We start from the raw sequence: 15382 nt of genomic DNA, 5'->3' as shown, positions 1-15382 counted from the left end.
CGCACGCGTGCGGTTACACTTTTGAATAACTAATGCGCACACGTACGGGAGCGATCGGGGAAATCAATCGAATGAATTATTCGCGCGATCCCCCTAAAAAAGGAAAGGGTCAAAAATAAAACGCGCGTGTGCGACTAGCGCGAGCGAGCGAGAGAGAGAGAGAGAGAGAGAGAGAGAGAGAGAGAGAGAGAGAGAGAGAGAGAGAGAGAGAGAGGAAGAGAGCTGACCTTCTGGGACCCGCCTGTCCCTCGCAGTCGGAGAGATCACTCGGCGTGGCGGATGGCGGCGGCTCGTCCCTCTCCTCGCTGCTCTGCCCGGAGAGCTTGCTGCGCAGCTCGTCGCTCGCGGGCTCGGGCCACTGGGTTATATAGACGCCCTTGCGCCGTTTGCTCGTGTCGCCCCGATAGCGCCGGAGCTTGCCGGCCGGCGTTGCGGCTGCCGCGGCCGCAGCTGCGATAGTCGAGGCCTCGCTCGCGTAGCTGGCCTCGCTTGGCGCCTCGCTGGCCTCGCTGGCCGCGCTCAGCCGCAGGCAGTTCGACTGTTGCTGCTGTTGCTGTTGCTGCTGCTGTTGAAGGTTCGCCGTTGGCTGTTGCTCCAGGAGCTCTTCCAGCGGTGGAGTGATTATCACCTCGTGGGGCTCGATGCGGCATTCTGAAAGATGACGGGCGTCAATTCGAAAACCGTTAATCGTTTAAATAACTTAAATTTGGAATCGTCTGCGGCGGGTGAGTGTTACATCGAATCGAATTCCTCGAAATCGAGCATCACGAGTGTCGGTCTCTGACGCGTACATACCGTAACTGCTGCAGCTACAAATCGCAGATCGTCTCGGCTTTAACGACACCTCGGAAGACGGAATTTTATCGCAGGACATCGAGCTGCTCGCCGTCGTCGGCGCGCGTATTTTCGAGATCCGAAACCGAGGGGGTGGGTATACTTTTAGCCTGTGCCGGCCGAATTACTCACGCAACGGAATTTTGATTTGTTTAATTTGAAAGCGCAAAGAAAGACTTGCCGACTTTACTGTCGGTAGTATACAATGTTTCTCTTAGTTTCTTCGACTCGTAAGGTCACCTGATTTAGATTTGATTCGCATTCTTCGTGAGTGCATCAGAGGCGGAAGCTTTTTTCTCGCAGTCTCGCGCACGCACCGGAAAAGACCGAAAACAAACCGCCGTTCGCGTTGGAACTAGTCGACGAGAATAGATTCGATTTACCGAACAATCAGAGCAATTTCCCAAGAAGCTTCCGGCAATCACCGGGTAATCCTATTTTCGCGCGGATAATGCAAAACGCGCGTCAGCGGCAACCACCGCCTCGTGTCCCTCTCCTTTTACGTCCATCGGCTGCAGCGCAGCGGCACAGAGTATCATCACCAGCACAACCCAGACCCTGCGCGCGATGACGCTCGACCGTACACACTCGCGGGAAGTCACCCACGTGCACCGAAAATAGTAGCGCGCGAGCGCGGGAAATATATCTCGGCCTCGAAAATAGAACTTTCGTCGTCAATCTGATCTCGATGGCATAATAGTTCCGGACGATAGCGAGAGGATGTGTACACCGAAAGAGAGAGACAACCGGAAATTCCGCGAGCGTGTGATTCGCGGAGGTGAGAGCGACGGAAGTTTATAAGGAAGCGGCTGTTTGCGAATCGCGTCATTCAGTAGTGAGGATGAATTGTTTCTCGAGTGGATCTATACGGTCCACGGAATCGGTCTTCGAAACAAAGAGGTAAACGGGCGGTTTGGAAAATAAACACGTCGTTAGCGAGGGACGACAGCCGCGCGATTGATTAATCACACCACCTGCGCTAATAAATCTCGAATGAAATCGTCCCCTCGATTTGTTTGTCGAATATATAAATTTAAACTCCATTCATTTATCTTGCGCGCATTGGAAAAGCTCGCGAATAAATAGCTAGCGCTGCCCCTTTGCCGCGAGTGCCTTATAAATAACCGGCGTGTGCGCGGAAAGTGTCGAATTGATCGAGAAGTGCACGAATGTACGTTGGATTTATGAATCGATAGCAGCGAAAGCTGGATGAAGCCGAGAAGCGATTACGGGATTCTAATGGACGGGGGCTGAGCCTATATTTTAAATAATTGAAAAACTGTCAATTTGAGAACGCAGACAAGCTTTCGGTCGAAGGTAAACAAACGAAAAAGCTTTCGACTCCCGACCTTCGAAATCCGCGCGCGAAAGAGCTTTTAGTGAAAACAGACGGCTCTCGCACTCTCGTATACATACCGGAGGGTAAATTTCCGAGCGATAACTCAACCAACCTTTGATCACGCTCTCCTTGACCGCAGCAGCCTCGGCTGCCCCCTCCGCATTCTCGGAGTGTCCTGGAGCTTGATCCTCGTTCGCAGCCTCGCTGTTCCGCTTCTCGCTCGGCTCGGGACTGGCTATGGCGCTGGACGTGACGAGGCTGTCCGAGCCATCGCTCCTGGGCCTAAAGGCCTCGTCGCCCAGGACTTCGGAGGCAGGGTTGGAGCCCTGTCCGATGAGTCCCTCGGCCGAGGATCCGACGGCGCTGTCGGTGAGGCTGGGCGAAGAGGCTCGCGGACTCGGTGGCGCCGGTGCGGCGACTGCCGAGGCTCCTTCCTCCACCGGAGCGGCCGCTAACGTGTCGTCGATGGTGGTTGTGGCGATGGACGGAGTGGGCGAGGACGAGTCGTCGAGACGACGGACGCGAGGCAACGTGCTGGCGCGCACTTCCTTCTCAACGGCCGAGGCTGCCGCGAAGGCGGCTCGTCTGGAATTCGCAAGCGACGAGGACGGCCTGCCGCCACTGCTGCTAGTGCTGCCTGGAAGAGAAAGAAGAGAGAAAGGTCAGTGTCGCGGCTGTGGGCGATGGCGAAACGCTCTGGTATTCTAATGGGTGGTTCGAGGGTTTCGGGATGTTTTGTACTTGGCTCTGGTCGATTAAATTTTTTTTTAACTTTGCCTCCAAAATGACATATTCGTCATTATTTCAAGCAAGAAAAACATCTATGAGCCAATGTGTTGCGATCCATAAAGAAATCACTCATCGCAATAACCAATGTACTTCAAGTACGAGAAAATCTCATAGAAGGAATAATAACTACGAAGCACATGTGAAATTAACAAGCTTGTGCCATAATCGAATAAATTAAGTGTATCACTTGCAGTTACAGCATGAGCGGCCTAAGCATCAGGTTCAACAATCTTAATGACACACTACTATTTATACATTTTATGAGTCAATAATGATGAGGGAAATCTGAAAATGCCTCTGCGCCACCTATCGTCTCTAGCCAGATACTGAAGAGCCTGAAAGTTCAAGTTGCGGGGGATAGATCTACGGCTTGCGCTTCTACGACTTTTTTTCGTCTACGTGTTTATATATTTATCAAGCGAACGTTTTGTAATAATTTCGAATAATGTGTACATCAATCTCTTCAATATACTATACCCTAATTATCAACCAATCAGAGACCAGAATAGAAGAAATATAAGCAGTCCAATTAGACAATCTTCAAACTCAATTTTCGAAGCAAATGTGGGTACTACGACAACTCGTTCGCCTCGATAAGCGAATTTAAGCCTTTTATACTCGCGGCAGCAGCTAAGAAACGCGCTGCTTGGCTCTCGAATAAGCATTGCGCTCCAAATGCTCATTTCGGCTTATTTCGGTACTTATACGCGCGCGCGTGAAAGAGCAGTACTACCTACTCTCGCTTTACCCGTATTTACCGGCGGCGTGACTTTGGCAAGCTGAGCGATTCTAGAAAATGAAACTCTCCGCTCGCGCGAGGCTTATATACATAACGTCGCGATATTACCGTGTCGAATTCCGTCATCGGCCGAGGGATTTAAGTGCCTCTCGCCGCTACTGCTTCGTATATATATAGTCGCAATTACCGCTGGCCTATTTTTGCGGCGTTAAATATTTAAATAACGAGGGAGGGCTTTCAAAAGCGGGCAAATATTTATTTTTTTATATAGCGATATCGAGGATACGATGTTATTATTTTTAGAACTCTCAACAAAATTCCCTCCGATTTTCTACGGGATGATGGAAAATTGACTCTAGTTCCTCTCTCAGCTAACGCACACACTTCGTTACGAAAATAAGATAATTTATCCTTTGACTTCCGTTATTTGCGCGCAATCTCCGCGCACGATGAAGCAAAACTAACTGCCTCTCTTTGTTATCCCGATCTCGCTTTTATTTTCCTCTATCCGTTCGATTCTATTCAACTTTTTTCGCTCATTCACTTTTCTCGCTCTCTCTCTCTCGCTCGCTCGCCTGCCGACTGCTGAGTAAACAATCGAGACCCTCGGGTTATACGAGCCAGCGCGAAGGACCTCGAAAGTTTGCACTTTCGCTCGTGCGTTTTACCAATATTCGTTAAAAACTGTGTATTCTTCTCTCTCTCTCTCTCTCTCTCTCTCTCTCTCTCTCTCTCTCTCTCTCTCTCTCTCTCTCTCTCTCTCGCTAACCGACTTTACGAAACCATGTTCCTTCCAACCGACCCAGTTACAAACTCTCGATACTCACCATAATTGCAGTCCGCCTGACCGAAAGACGCGCTTCTGAACGGCTGACCCTGCCTCTGTCCCGGGTACAGTCCAGTCGAGCTGGGCGGCCTGGGTTCCATTAGTCCAGCCAGAGCATCCCTGGCCTCGTTCTCGCAGCACACGGCCGCCTGATTCGCGCTCTCGACGTAGCTGTCGATCGCATTGTCCTGATGCAGTATCGAGTCACTGTACTGCCGACTGTGTCGCGCACCTGCACCAACACCAGCACTAACACTCGCGTCGTTATCGTCGTTGCTGTTAATCGGCTCTTTGTTATCGGCGCTCAACGGGTCGCCGTAGTACTCCTCACCGACACTCTCACTGCGGTTCAGCTGACGCGAATTATGGTTGCGGGGCGACGACGGCGCTGGAGAACTGGAGCCCGAGGCCAGGGTTGGCACGTTCGGGTGGTTGCTGCTGCCCTCGCTGAAGGTGAAGCTCCGGCAGGAGACTCGGCCGTCGTCCCGACGGTTGAGCGGCTGCTGACTGAACGGCGACGCCTGGAAAATGTGGAAGGTGAAGGTGTAATCGGTATCATTATGGTGTGGTGAAAGAAAAAAAAACGATTTTTCAGCACCTTCCAAAGCCTCCAAACCATCGCCCGAAAGAATCAAAGCTGTACCGCGACAGGCCGGTCGATCGTCTAGCTCGCAAGCTTCCTCGATCGCTGTATACGCGTTAAACTCGTTTCCCCTTCTCTCTTTCTCGCGCTTTCTAATTTCGACGCGAGCGAACATTGAGCAGAGACGCACGTGTGCGCGCTGCTGCGCCGCGAAGCACAACAAACTGGAATATCGGCGGCACAGCGCGTGGGAGACGAGCTTTTTCGGATTATTTGAACGGCGCGAGGAAAGGTGTCGTTCAAGGTGGCCGCGAGGGCTGCTTGTTGAGATTGGAAGGTGGAATCCAGCAGGGGGTGCCGATTACACGAGCCAGCGCAGCTTTTTGTGAATGAACGCGTTTCTCTCGGAACGATCAAGCGCGACTGCTTATTGCGAGCCGGACTGGATAAACAAGCAACGGTACATTCCGGCTCTCACAGGCATACCGATCCGAAACCGATATCCATATCCGCCTCCTCACCTGGTTGCTCGCCGCCGTGCTCTGGTTGACATCATCCTGAGAAATCTGCGGCGGAGGCGACGATGCGTGCAATCTCGAGGGTCGCCTGGGCGGCGGTACTGGCGCCGGGCCCTTGAGCTTTTCCGTAAGTTCGCGCAGCCGCTCGGCCTTGTCGCTGCTGCGCGACGAGGACTTCTTGCCGCTTGCGCCGCCGCCGCCCCCGCTCCATCGGAATCTCTGCAGCCGGTCCACAGCTGTCACTGCTGGCTCCTGTGTATAAAGAAAGAGAGTGATGGATGATAAGCTCGGGAGTCGAGAGACACTGAGAGAGAGGGTATCGAGAGCCAGAGTTTAATTTGGGCTTTAATAGGTCATGTTATTCTTATGCTCATTATGATATTCCTCGGGCCGGTGTGCGCGGCGTAATTATAACAAAGGAGAGTGTGAGCTCGGGAAGAAAAATCGGCGCGCGGAATTCTCTCGAAGGCAAACCTAACGAGCAGGAAAGTAAAAATAAACACTATGCGTGTTCTTTCTTCTTGCGCAGGCAGGGGGATATCCGGCAAGTTCAGTAATCCCGAAAAAAACACGCCCGTCCGAGCTTTCGACAGTGGGGAAAGAGAAGAATCGCATGCACTGATTCGCGTAGAATATAGATGGAAACAAAAAAAAAAAACTCGTCAGAGGCTTGTGCAGCGGCTTACAAACAGATTCGTAACAAATTCCATGTGCTGTCTCCTCTCCCGAAGAGGCTGCCCTCTCTATCGTGTGTCGCACGCACTGTCCAGGTGTCGCACAGCACTCGCGTTTTTCACAGATAACCGAACGACAAGTATACAGAGAAGAAATCGCGAGGAACTACGTCGAACGCGCGAACTCTCGAGGCGGACGACGCGTAAGTACCTGTAGCCTGAGGCTCTGGTGCTTGGTCCACTGGGCGAGCTGTCGCGGCACGGACGGCACAACGGCACTGGCGGCGTTCGGCTGTTCCGCTGGCAAAGACGCCGAGGAGGAGGAAGAGGAGGAGGAGGAGGACGTCGAGTAAGAGGAGGAGGCCGGCGACGACGAATTCGGATTGCCGTTGTTGCGCCGACTGCCGCCGCCGACGAGCTGCTCGCTCTGCGGCCAGCACCGACCGCTATTATTAGACGTCGAGTTTGGCGGCTGCTGCTGCTGCTGCGGAGTAGAAGAAGCGGAGGAGGCCAGATGATGTTGACGAGCGCCGCCACTGCCGCTGCTGCTGTTGGTCCAGGAGAGCGGGATGCGCGAGCCCAGGGGCAGGAGGCGGACGCGAGGCCCGATGCAGCAGCAGTCGCTGGCCACCAGGTCGAAGCCCGGCTTCGCATCGGTCAGACGCTCGCGGGACTCGCTCTCGTGGGAGTTCCGCTTCCGGACGCGCTCCAGGGACTCCTCCCGGGAACTCGCTGGCGGCAGGCTGTCCTGTAAGTTCAAAACCATAACTTTGTAATTTCAGCACTTTGGAATACCCAAGCGGCAAACAAACTCTCAGCGCGGCATTCCGCGTCGGAAAAAGGAGCAACGACCCGCGCGCAGAATTTCAGCAAGAGAGAGAGAGAGAGAGAGAGAAAGCACATGCACTCGACTGTTTGTCTGAGCGCATTCCATAAACAGAGCCGAAAGAGCCGGTGTGGCAAAAGCGACGACACACACACACACACACAGAAAGACCTGTGCCGCTCTGCATTAACGGCACCGCACCACAGTTCGTTTGTGCCGGAAGGCGAGCGACTCTCTCTCGTCTGACGCACGCGGGGCCGTCGCCGCGCGCTGAAATATTCATAAAGCTCGCGGCATCCGCTTACTCGCTGTCGGTGTCGGCTGGTCCGTGTGTGCGATAGACTGGACTCTCGCAAGTGCGAGGATGGATTTAAAGGGACGCTTTGTGCGAAAGGGTTGGTTTTTATTTTTCTGGCTGAGAGAGAGGTTTGAATTCGAGGTTTTCGTCGTTTATTCTATGCGGAGCGGTGTTGGGCACGTTAGGCGAGGTTAATGGGCTATACGTGAGCTGAGTTTGATGAGATGATGAATCATGGAAAGGTACAGCTTTGGGAGATCGGATTGACACTTTACCTATTTTGTTTGTGTGATAATATTGTGTTACAGGTATACACCCAGTTTTTCCCGAAACTCTGCACTCCGCGAATCTAACCACCTAAAAACTTCCAGAAAGTTTTCCCAGAATATTCCAAAGTAAAACTTTGATCCTCTGGCTTCACGAGCAAAAAACCAATTCTCGAAGTATGAAATTCAAAATTTCTTTGAAACAGCGTCAGAGTATCCTATCTCATGATGCAGAGAAACACCGACGCATCATCAGAGATACATCAGGAGGAAGAAACAGAGCGACGCGTGTATGCAGTGCGTAAAACGCGAGAGAAGCGTTGATACGAGCACACCCACGAGTATAGGTATAGCTCGACGGGAAGAGGAGACTGATAGGAGAGGAGGTAAGGCGACGACGAGTCTTCTCACTCGTTTCGCACGTGCATCTGAAATGGATCTGTGTAAGGCGGGAGAGAGACATGTAGAGCGCGAACTTGTGCGTATGACTGCGAGTGTTGAGCACCAGGATAGGCGTAGATCAAAGAGCGACTTCGTGCGCTAGTTGTACAGTGAGTTTTTTTTTATAGAATATGAAAGTAACCCTAGAAAGAAATGGATCGTGATTATTGGATTTCAAATATTACAAGCGAGCGAAAATTAAATCGAATTCAATGAAACTCCAGCCTTCGCGGAGAAAGGCTTGCTGAGAGAAGAGGCGGTACTATGTCGCCGCTCTCGGGATGCACCTACGAGATAAGCTCGTAATCACTTATCTCCGTTATATGCACGCTGGCAAGAGTCTGCGCCAGAAACGCACACGTCATTGTTGCGCGATATGCGACCGCTTGTGTGCATGTCAAAAAAAAAGTCGCATTGTCCTACGCCCCTCTCTCTCTCTCTCTCTCTCTCTGTCTCTCTCTTGCTGTACTACTATTGCTGCTGTATACAATTTATCGTACAACATATTGTACGTCAAATAAATCTAATCTCTCTCTCTCTCTCTCTCTCTCTCTCTCTCTCTCTCTCTCTCTCTCTCTCTCTCTCTCTCTCTCTCTCTCTCTCTCTCTCTCTCTCTGGAGTGTAAGTATAGTCGAGCGCAAAGGTTGTGGGAATGAAGAATCTCACCTGCGACAGTCTGAGTCCATAGCGAGTACCACCCAGTACCACGTAGTTCGCCCCGGTAGCGCTTCCGGTCACAGTTCTGGTGGCACCTCCGAGCCATCCAGCTGATGTCTGCGCATTGCTGTTGCTCTGAGACTCCCCCGATGCACTTTCTCCGCCGCCACCTCCGTCTCCGCCAAAGCGGGGCATCCTTCATCCTTCCCTCCTGGCGCTGCAACGGATAATAAATAACGTATGATGTCATTTGAGATTATGGAATTGTTATTATATCGTCGATATTTGTATTGAATATATCCGGTAGTGCGGAGGTCTGATAAGCGTTGCGCAATTCGTAATCGCGGGATTATACGCCGCAGTGACGCAGTGCGACGAGTCGCGATATGTGATGAGGAGACGTTGCGTCATTCGGATTACTGGTTTGCCGGGGGATGCATTGTATTTTCGATTCGAGTATTATAATCGCGTGGATTTATAAACATGAGTGATTTTACGCGTCGTCGCGATGATGACTCAATAGATAACCGCCCGAAGCTTACACTTGGAAAAAGGTGCATCAGGAGCGAGTGTATTATAGCTATAATCAATTCAAATTACGCGCAAACTCAGGATAGGATTAATCCCCATGCAGGCGATATGATCGAGCGAAGAAATTACACGGAGGGGAGGGGGGGGATTAATCCCTCTACTCGCGCGTGTCTCGATTATCCGTAATTGGGATCGTCTCTCTCTCTCTCTCTCTCTCTCTCTCTCTCTCTCTCTCTCTCTCGGCGCGTTTTCGTATTAATCGTAAATTTATCTCTCCCCAGCCCATCGCTGTAGCGTTTGGCAAGGCGACGATGCTCTGATTTTTTTTAGCGGGTCAAGGTGAGAGAGCCGCGCGACAACGTCTTTTCTTTCGCGGAGTTTGTAGTATAAATCAGCCTTGTACGTTTATATAAGATTTGGTTAATGCCTCTTCCGCCTGAAAATTCGCGCGTGTTTGTATTAATCGCCGGCAGTTCGTCATACTCTCCCTTATAGCTCTCGGTGTCTAGAGCTTTTTATAACACGTGATGGTTGACATCGTTTTCAGATATCCGCTTCGCGCTGTATTATATTCTCGGTTTGCGATTTGTCAGTGTCTTTTCGCGCGGATCGTGCGTGTGTATGATTAATGGAGCCGTTTGTTGGTATCGACGAGGATATTGTGCAAAACTGGCCGGTGTCTTAGTGAGCTGGAGGATCTAGAGAGTCGATACACGATTATCCGTGGAGAGAGTGAGAGAGAGAGAGAGAGAGGAGAGAGAGAGAGAGATAAGTGTTGGTCGTTGGGCTATTAATATACTGTAAAATTAAATTTAGCGGCCGTAATCCTTGCGATTAGTCGGGCTCTGTATAAAACAGGAAATTGAGGTCGGAATTATTAAATTTCACGGATACGCTTGAATTCTTACGACGCGATACGCGAGAGAGAGAGAGAGAGAGAGAGAGAGAGAGAGAGAGAGAGAGAGAGAGAGAGGGAGATCGTTAATGAAGTTTACAGCGCACTTACGCGCGCCTTGAACAAATCACTCGAAACTTGTGTGTGTATTACATCAAACAATCGTTATTTTTAACGACTTTGCACAATATTCTGTATACACGTGATAGAATTTAAAGCGAATTCGTTTCGTTGCCGTACAAGCGCATATTCTGAGGGGAAAAAGAGACGACTCGAGTCCGGACATCAAGCGGAGAGAATCTGGTAATTTATTGTGCTCGTTAAGTCCAGAAATGTCTCGTGGCTGAGAGGGAGTGACTATTCTTCGTTTGGGAGGTGGACTTCTGCTGCATAGTTGTCTCTTGCTCTACACTTCTGAAAGATGGAGCTACACTTTGGGACAACGTCTTTCGCCGCGAAACTTTCTGTTTTACCGACGCAGTTGTGCTGCAAGTATATTTTTTAAAGAAAATCGTATCACAATCGCGACCAGTGTCAAACCCATTCCAAATTGATTCCTTGAAATCTCACTTACTCACTCGCGTGAAAACACACGTCCCTTATCTCGTTTATATTGCAGTATCCCAATGCCTTCTTTGATTTTTCGCGAGCTCGTACACACTTTCGTCGTCCTTTTCATTACCCGTCGTGCGTGTCCAGGAAATTTCGGGACTTTGCATACGTATACCCACGACTCTCTTAAAAGATTCCTTTTGCTTGTCGTACACGATCGCGAGTCATAAATATTCAGGCTGCGCGTCGGCTTGCAGAGTGTTTTCGCGTGTTTCTGCAGCCGCCACTTTTTTCAGCTTACTTTTTTCCGTGGACTCTCGCGGCTTTCGGCGTCAGCGAGTCGAGTTGTATTAATTTGGAAAACGGTATAATGGATGTTACGCGAAGCGAGAGAGAGAGAGAGAGAGAGAGAGAGAGAGAGAGAGAGAGAATATCGCGACGCGGTAATTGAAGGTTTGCCCGTGTTTCCGGAATTATAATGATAAATGAGTTGGCTTTTAATGAAGCGCGCGTTGCATTGTAGCTAATTGACACGTTGATTTTTTCGACATAGTGAACTCGCGTTAAATTTTAAATTACGGTATATAAACAAACCGAATTTTCTAAATTATTCGATCAGCCTATACAGCTTATTTTCGCCTCCGAAAGTGTATAACCGCTCGACCGACCCATCGCCTTCCGATTCACTCGCGCACATTCAGCGAGCATCGACGTCGGTTTTATACGCGTCAATTGTGTTTAATTGCCGTAAACGATCGGGCCGAGAATCTTCGTGCTGGCGAGGCGCGACGTGATTTTGTTCGCTGATTCGACAAATCACTCTCTACGTATACACTCGCTCGATCGTCGCCGAAGATAAACACTTGTTTATTGGACAAATTCTTGCGATAGAGAGGAAAAGCTCTCGCGCATCGCTAGGTTTAATTCAGGTGGATCTGCATGTGAGCTTGCAGTGACGCGAAGCTTGGCAAAGCTCTTCTGCTTGGCCGGATGCACGTGGGTGAGTGGCATTGTTTTTTAAGGTTAATTCTTGTGTGTTTGAAGTGCGAATGAAGCAATGTTTTATTTACGCTTTTAATTCGGACAGGAAATTTTATAGAGATAAAATAATTTACCGATATGTGAATTACTTTTGTTTACGATTGTGTATGATGATTATCACGTAACAAAGTTATTTTTATTACAGAACAAAAATAATTTTATCAAAATGACCAGCTATACGTAAATTTCGTACGTCGATGAGGTGCGCACCTACAACTATAATTTACGTAGTTAACACTGTGTGTTTTAATTTTTGCACACGTTACAATTATTCTTGTCAGATGCAGCTGTCACAACTGGCTTTTCAACAGGAGAACATACTACACCTTCGGCGGAAAATATAACCGCAGTCGCTCGCGCGCACGGACTAAACCGACATTAGATATTTCGGTATATTATGCGAACCTCCTGCTCCAAAGCCATTTCGCGGAAATTCCCTTTTCGCTCGCTTTTTAATTTCACGAAAATATCCGGATTTGAAATTGTTTACGTACAGTTTAATTGCTTTCGTAGAAGCTCAACGAGGTACAAGTTTCCGCGTAAATTTTTTTCGCCGTAGACGATGTTTGATTTTTGAAAACTGCGAATATATTACGGGAATAGATACATGCTCTTATTCCAAAGTGGCCTAAGTTATAGCCGGCACCTTTCTGATCTACTGGTGTGTCGCACTCGTTCTGCGAACCGCAAGTCACGTAAGAGCTTAAAAATACTATTCTCAAAATCGTCTCAAAGCGAATTCTATTCATTCAAAAAATTGAGGAAAAATCCTCTCTAATCAGCTCCAATTACACCAATCGATAAGCGCGCGATAGTCAGTCCCCTCTCCATTAATAATTTCCAATCTGCTCCTCTCAATCCAGCCGCATCACAGCTCTAAAAATACCGTATAAATCAGAGCGTATAAATAAACGCCGCATCGAAAATCAATGCGCGAGCGCGTACCGGAAGAGTATAAGGAGCATCGTCATCATCGCGCTGCAGCGAATGTCTCTCTCTCTCTCTCTCTCTCTCTCTCTCTCTCTCTCTCTCTCTCTCTTACATGTTTCGAGAAAATATCTCATCGAGTGCTATCGATCCAGCGTCAGAAGCAGTCCAGTACATTCCAGCGAACACTGCACACACGTAAATATAAACGCACAAACGCGAGAAACGGGGCCACGCTTGGCGCGAATATAGAAGCGCACTATTTACCCTCGATTATAGAGAGAGGGAACACTCACTCGAGCAGCAAGACGAGTTGATCGAAAGAATATCGAGCCTTTTGAGCGCAAAAGGTCCGCGCGTGGCGTTCGCCAAAATGCGAAGCCGAGTACTGGCTCGCGCGCGATGTGTACCGAGATCGCCGAGGATAAGATGCGTGTGCAGAAGAAGAGGAGGAGGAGGAGGAGGAGGACAACGCCGCGGCGACGAGCGAGCCAAGATAGAGCGAGAGAGAGAGAGAGAGAGAGAGAGAGAGAGAGAGAGAGAGAGAAGCAGAAGAAGAAGAACAGGAAGAGGCAGAGAAATGCGTGTGTACCCAACGAGCGAGTTTGGGCCGATGGTGCGGAGAAGGGCCGAGTGTGCGCGGTGATATAATGCGCGAGCGCGAGTCAAAATAATGACGGGATGAGGGCCGAAGAGAGCCGAAGTGAAAAGATCGACAAGAGATGAGGAGAGAGAAAGAGAGGGACGGCACAAGGTGAAAGTGAGAGAGAGAGAGAGAGAAAGAGAGAGAGAGAGAGTGCGACGACACGGATGGAAATAGAAGGAGGAGAATCGGGGTGGAATATATAGAATCGAGAGAGAGCGAAAGAGAGAGAGAGAGAGAGAGAGAGAGAGAGAGAGAGAGAGAGAGAGGAAGGAGTGGAAAGAGACACACGCGAATCTACTTCGGCCGGTGTACGTCGCCTCGAGAGCGGCGCGCTCGTAAACAGCGGAAATTATGAAACAACGAAAACTCGAGTCGCGCTGTAAGTATTTGTTTATTGCTCCGGATGCGTATATGCGACGTGGTTTTTAATTTCGTTTATTACACGCTCAGGATGCGTAGAACTTTTCGCCGTTACATAACACACTCGAAAGGGAGCGACAAACTCAACGCGATTTCAAAGGAACAAAGCGAGAGAGGCGGCCGTGTATTTATATACATTGTCGAGATTAGAAACGTGTACGACGTGCACTTTGTTGTTCGATGCCCGCGGCGCTCATCCTTTGACGAGAGCTAGCTGAAGCATCAGCGCTTAGCGTTTGCCTTTTAAATTGCCCGCGCGTCGTTGATCGCGTGTGCGCACCTGAATTCAACAGTTATTATTGGGCTGTATAGACTTTGCGCACACGTGGACTGCGAGAAAAAGTTGAATAATGAATACCGGAGGAGTTTTTATTGACACAGGAGTAAACGAGCGTTTCGCGAAAAAATGCACGTTTTTCGCCGAGCCGGAAGCTAAGAGCTCGATGCGAGGAAATTTAACGCTCGATCGTCAAAACAATTTCGCGTTTCGAAATCGGCGTCGCGTAATATTGACGTTTTGGCGATGCAGTGGCGTATCTCATTAACGGATGGATATGGCTGTCGCTTATACCCCCTGCGGAGAAATCGACGAAGATTTTAATTAAGGAAACGTTCTCTCTTTTTCACACCGTAATTCGATCGACGCTTCAATAAATTATTAATGGACGAGCGTTTCTAAGTCATTAGCCGCTGCTGTGGGAGATATCACCGAACCGGTATTATATCTAACACGTGTAATATCTGACTAATTACATTCAGGTCTGAAAATAAAAAAGGTACAATCATGCAAAAGCGATTATAACAATCATATTCGAATAAAGCAACACTCACTCACCAATTAAACGCCGTAATCGACAGAAAAACTTTCAATCCAGAGACCCATCGATCCCGCATACACAAAACTCGAGCTTGGAATTCTAATCCTCGCAAAAAAGCGGAAAATCGTCAACGTCTGCATCTCCCTTCCTATCTCTCTCTCTCTCTCTCTCTCTCTCTCTCTCTCTCTCTCTCTCTCTCTCTCTCTCTCTCTCTCTTTCTGTACAAACTCAGTTAATTAACGCCGAAGAGCAATTTCCGCGACGAAGCTCGTGCGCACATGGAAATAAGGGCCGACGATCGGCGGAGACAACACGATTGCCGTTAGCTATATGCACACAGCAACGCGTGACTTCGAACCAGTCGGAGCGAAATCGTTCGGATATCGGATTGACTCTCGGCTGATAAGCCGTTGATGTTGTTTTCAAGACGAATCGTTAACGGGTAGACGAACTCGGATTCCGTGTAATGTACCGATTTTATCGATGTGAATACGCAGCCAATAAGACGAATGGCTTATTAATTCGATTACAGGCGCGCGGCGTCGAGAATTTCATCTCGAGAGAGACAAATCGGCGCAGGCGTATATCAATGAAAAGTGGAGCCCGCGAGAGCGTGACTTTCCTGATCAAGAAAGTCTATCGATCAGCGGCTCTCGTGTCTTGTCCCGCGTCGACGAGGGACACAAGTCACTTATACGCTCGTTTTTCATCGGCCCGCCAGCGCCTGTGCGTGTATGTATATGGTAAAAGTGTGACACACAC

At 49.4% G+C, this 15382-nt stretch overlaps 1 protein-coding gene across 8 annotated transcripts in view; it reads right to left on the bottom strand.

The window, feature by feature from the left end:
* Nucleotides 1-15382, bottom strand: part of LOC100123336 (rho guanine nucleotide exchange factor 17) — a 49729-nt gene that overhangs the window by 30334 nt on the left and 4013 nt on the right. For 5 of the 8 annotated variants that reach the window (XM_016984449.2, XM_016984446.3, XM_032598014.1 and 2 more), the window contains exons 2-7: nucleotides 8800-9007; nucleotides 6514-7050; nucleotides 5632-5880; nucleotides 4529-5048; nucleotides 2286-2810; nucleotides 228-651 (exon numbers count right to left, since the gene is read on the bottom strand). In XM_016984449.2, coding sequence (XP_016839938.1) covers nucleotides 228-651; nucleotides 2286-2810; nucleotides 4529-5048; nucleotides 5632-5880; nucleotides 6514-7050; nucleotides 8800-8985 — 2441 coding nt within the window. In that variant the 5' untranslated portion in view covers nucleotides 8986-9007. Of the gene's footprint in view, nucleotides 1-227; nucleotides 652-2285; nucleotides 2811-4528; nucleotides 5049-5631; nucleotides 5881-6314; nucleotides 6486-6513; nucleotides 7051-8799; nucleotides 9008-12851; nucleotides 13451-15382 lie in introns of those variants that run through there. The other 3 variants (XM_016984447.3, XM_016984448.3, XM_016984451.3) reach the window with 3 other exon arrangements.

Source organism: Nasonia vitripennis, chromosome 3 (assembly GCF_009193385.2).
Source record: "Nasonia vitripennis strain AsymCx chromosome 3, Nvit_psr_1.1, whole genome shotgun sequence".
In the NCBI taxonomy this organism is placed as follows: domain Eukaryota; kingdom Metazoa; phylum Arthropoda; class Insecta; order Hymenoptera; family Pteromalidae; genus Nasonia; species Nasonia vitripennis.
This window is presented reverse-complemented; position numbering and strand designations above follow the sequence as displayed.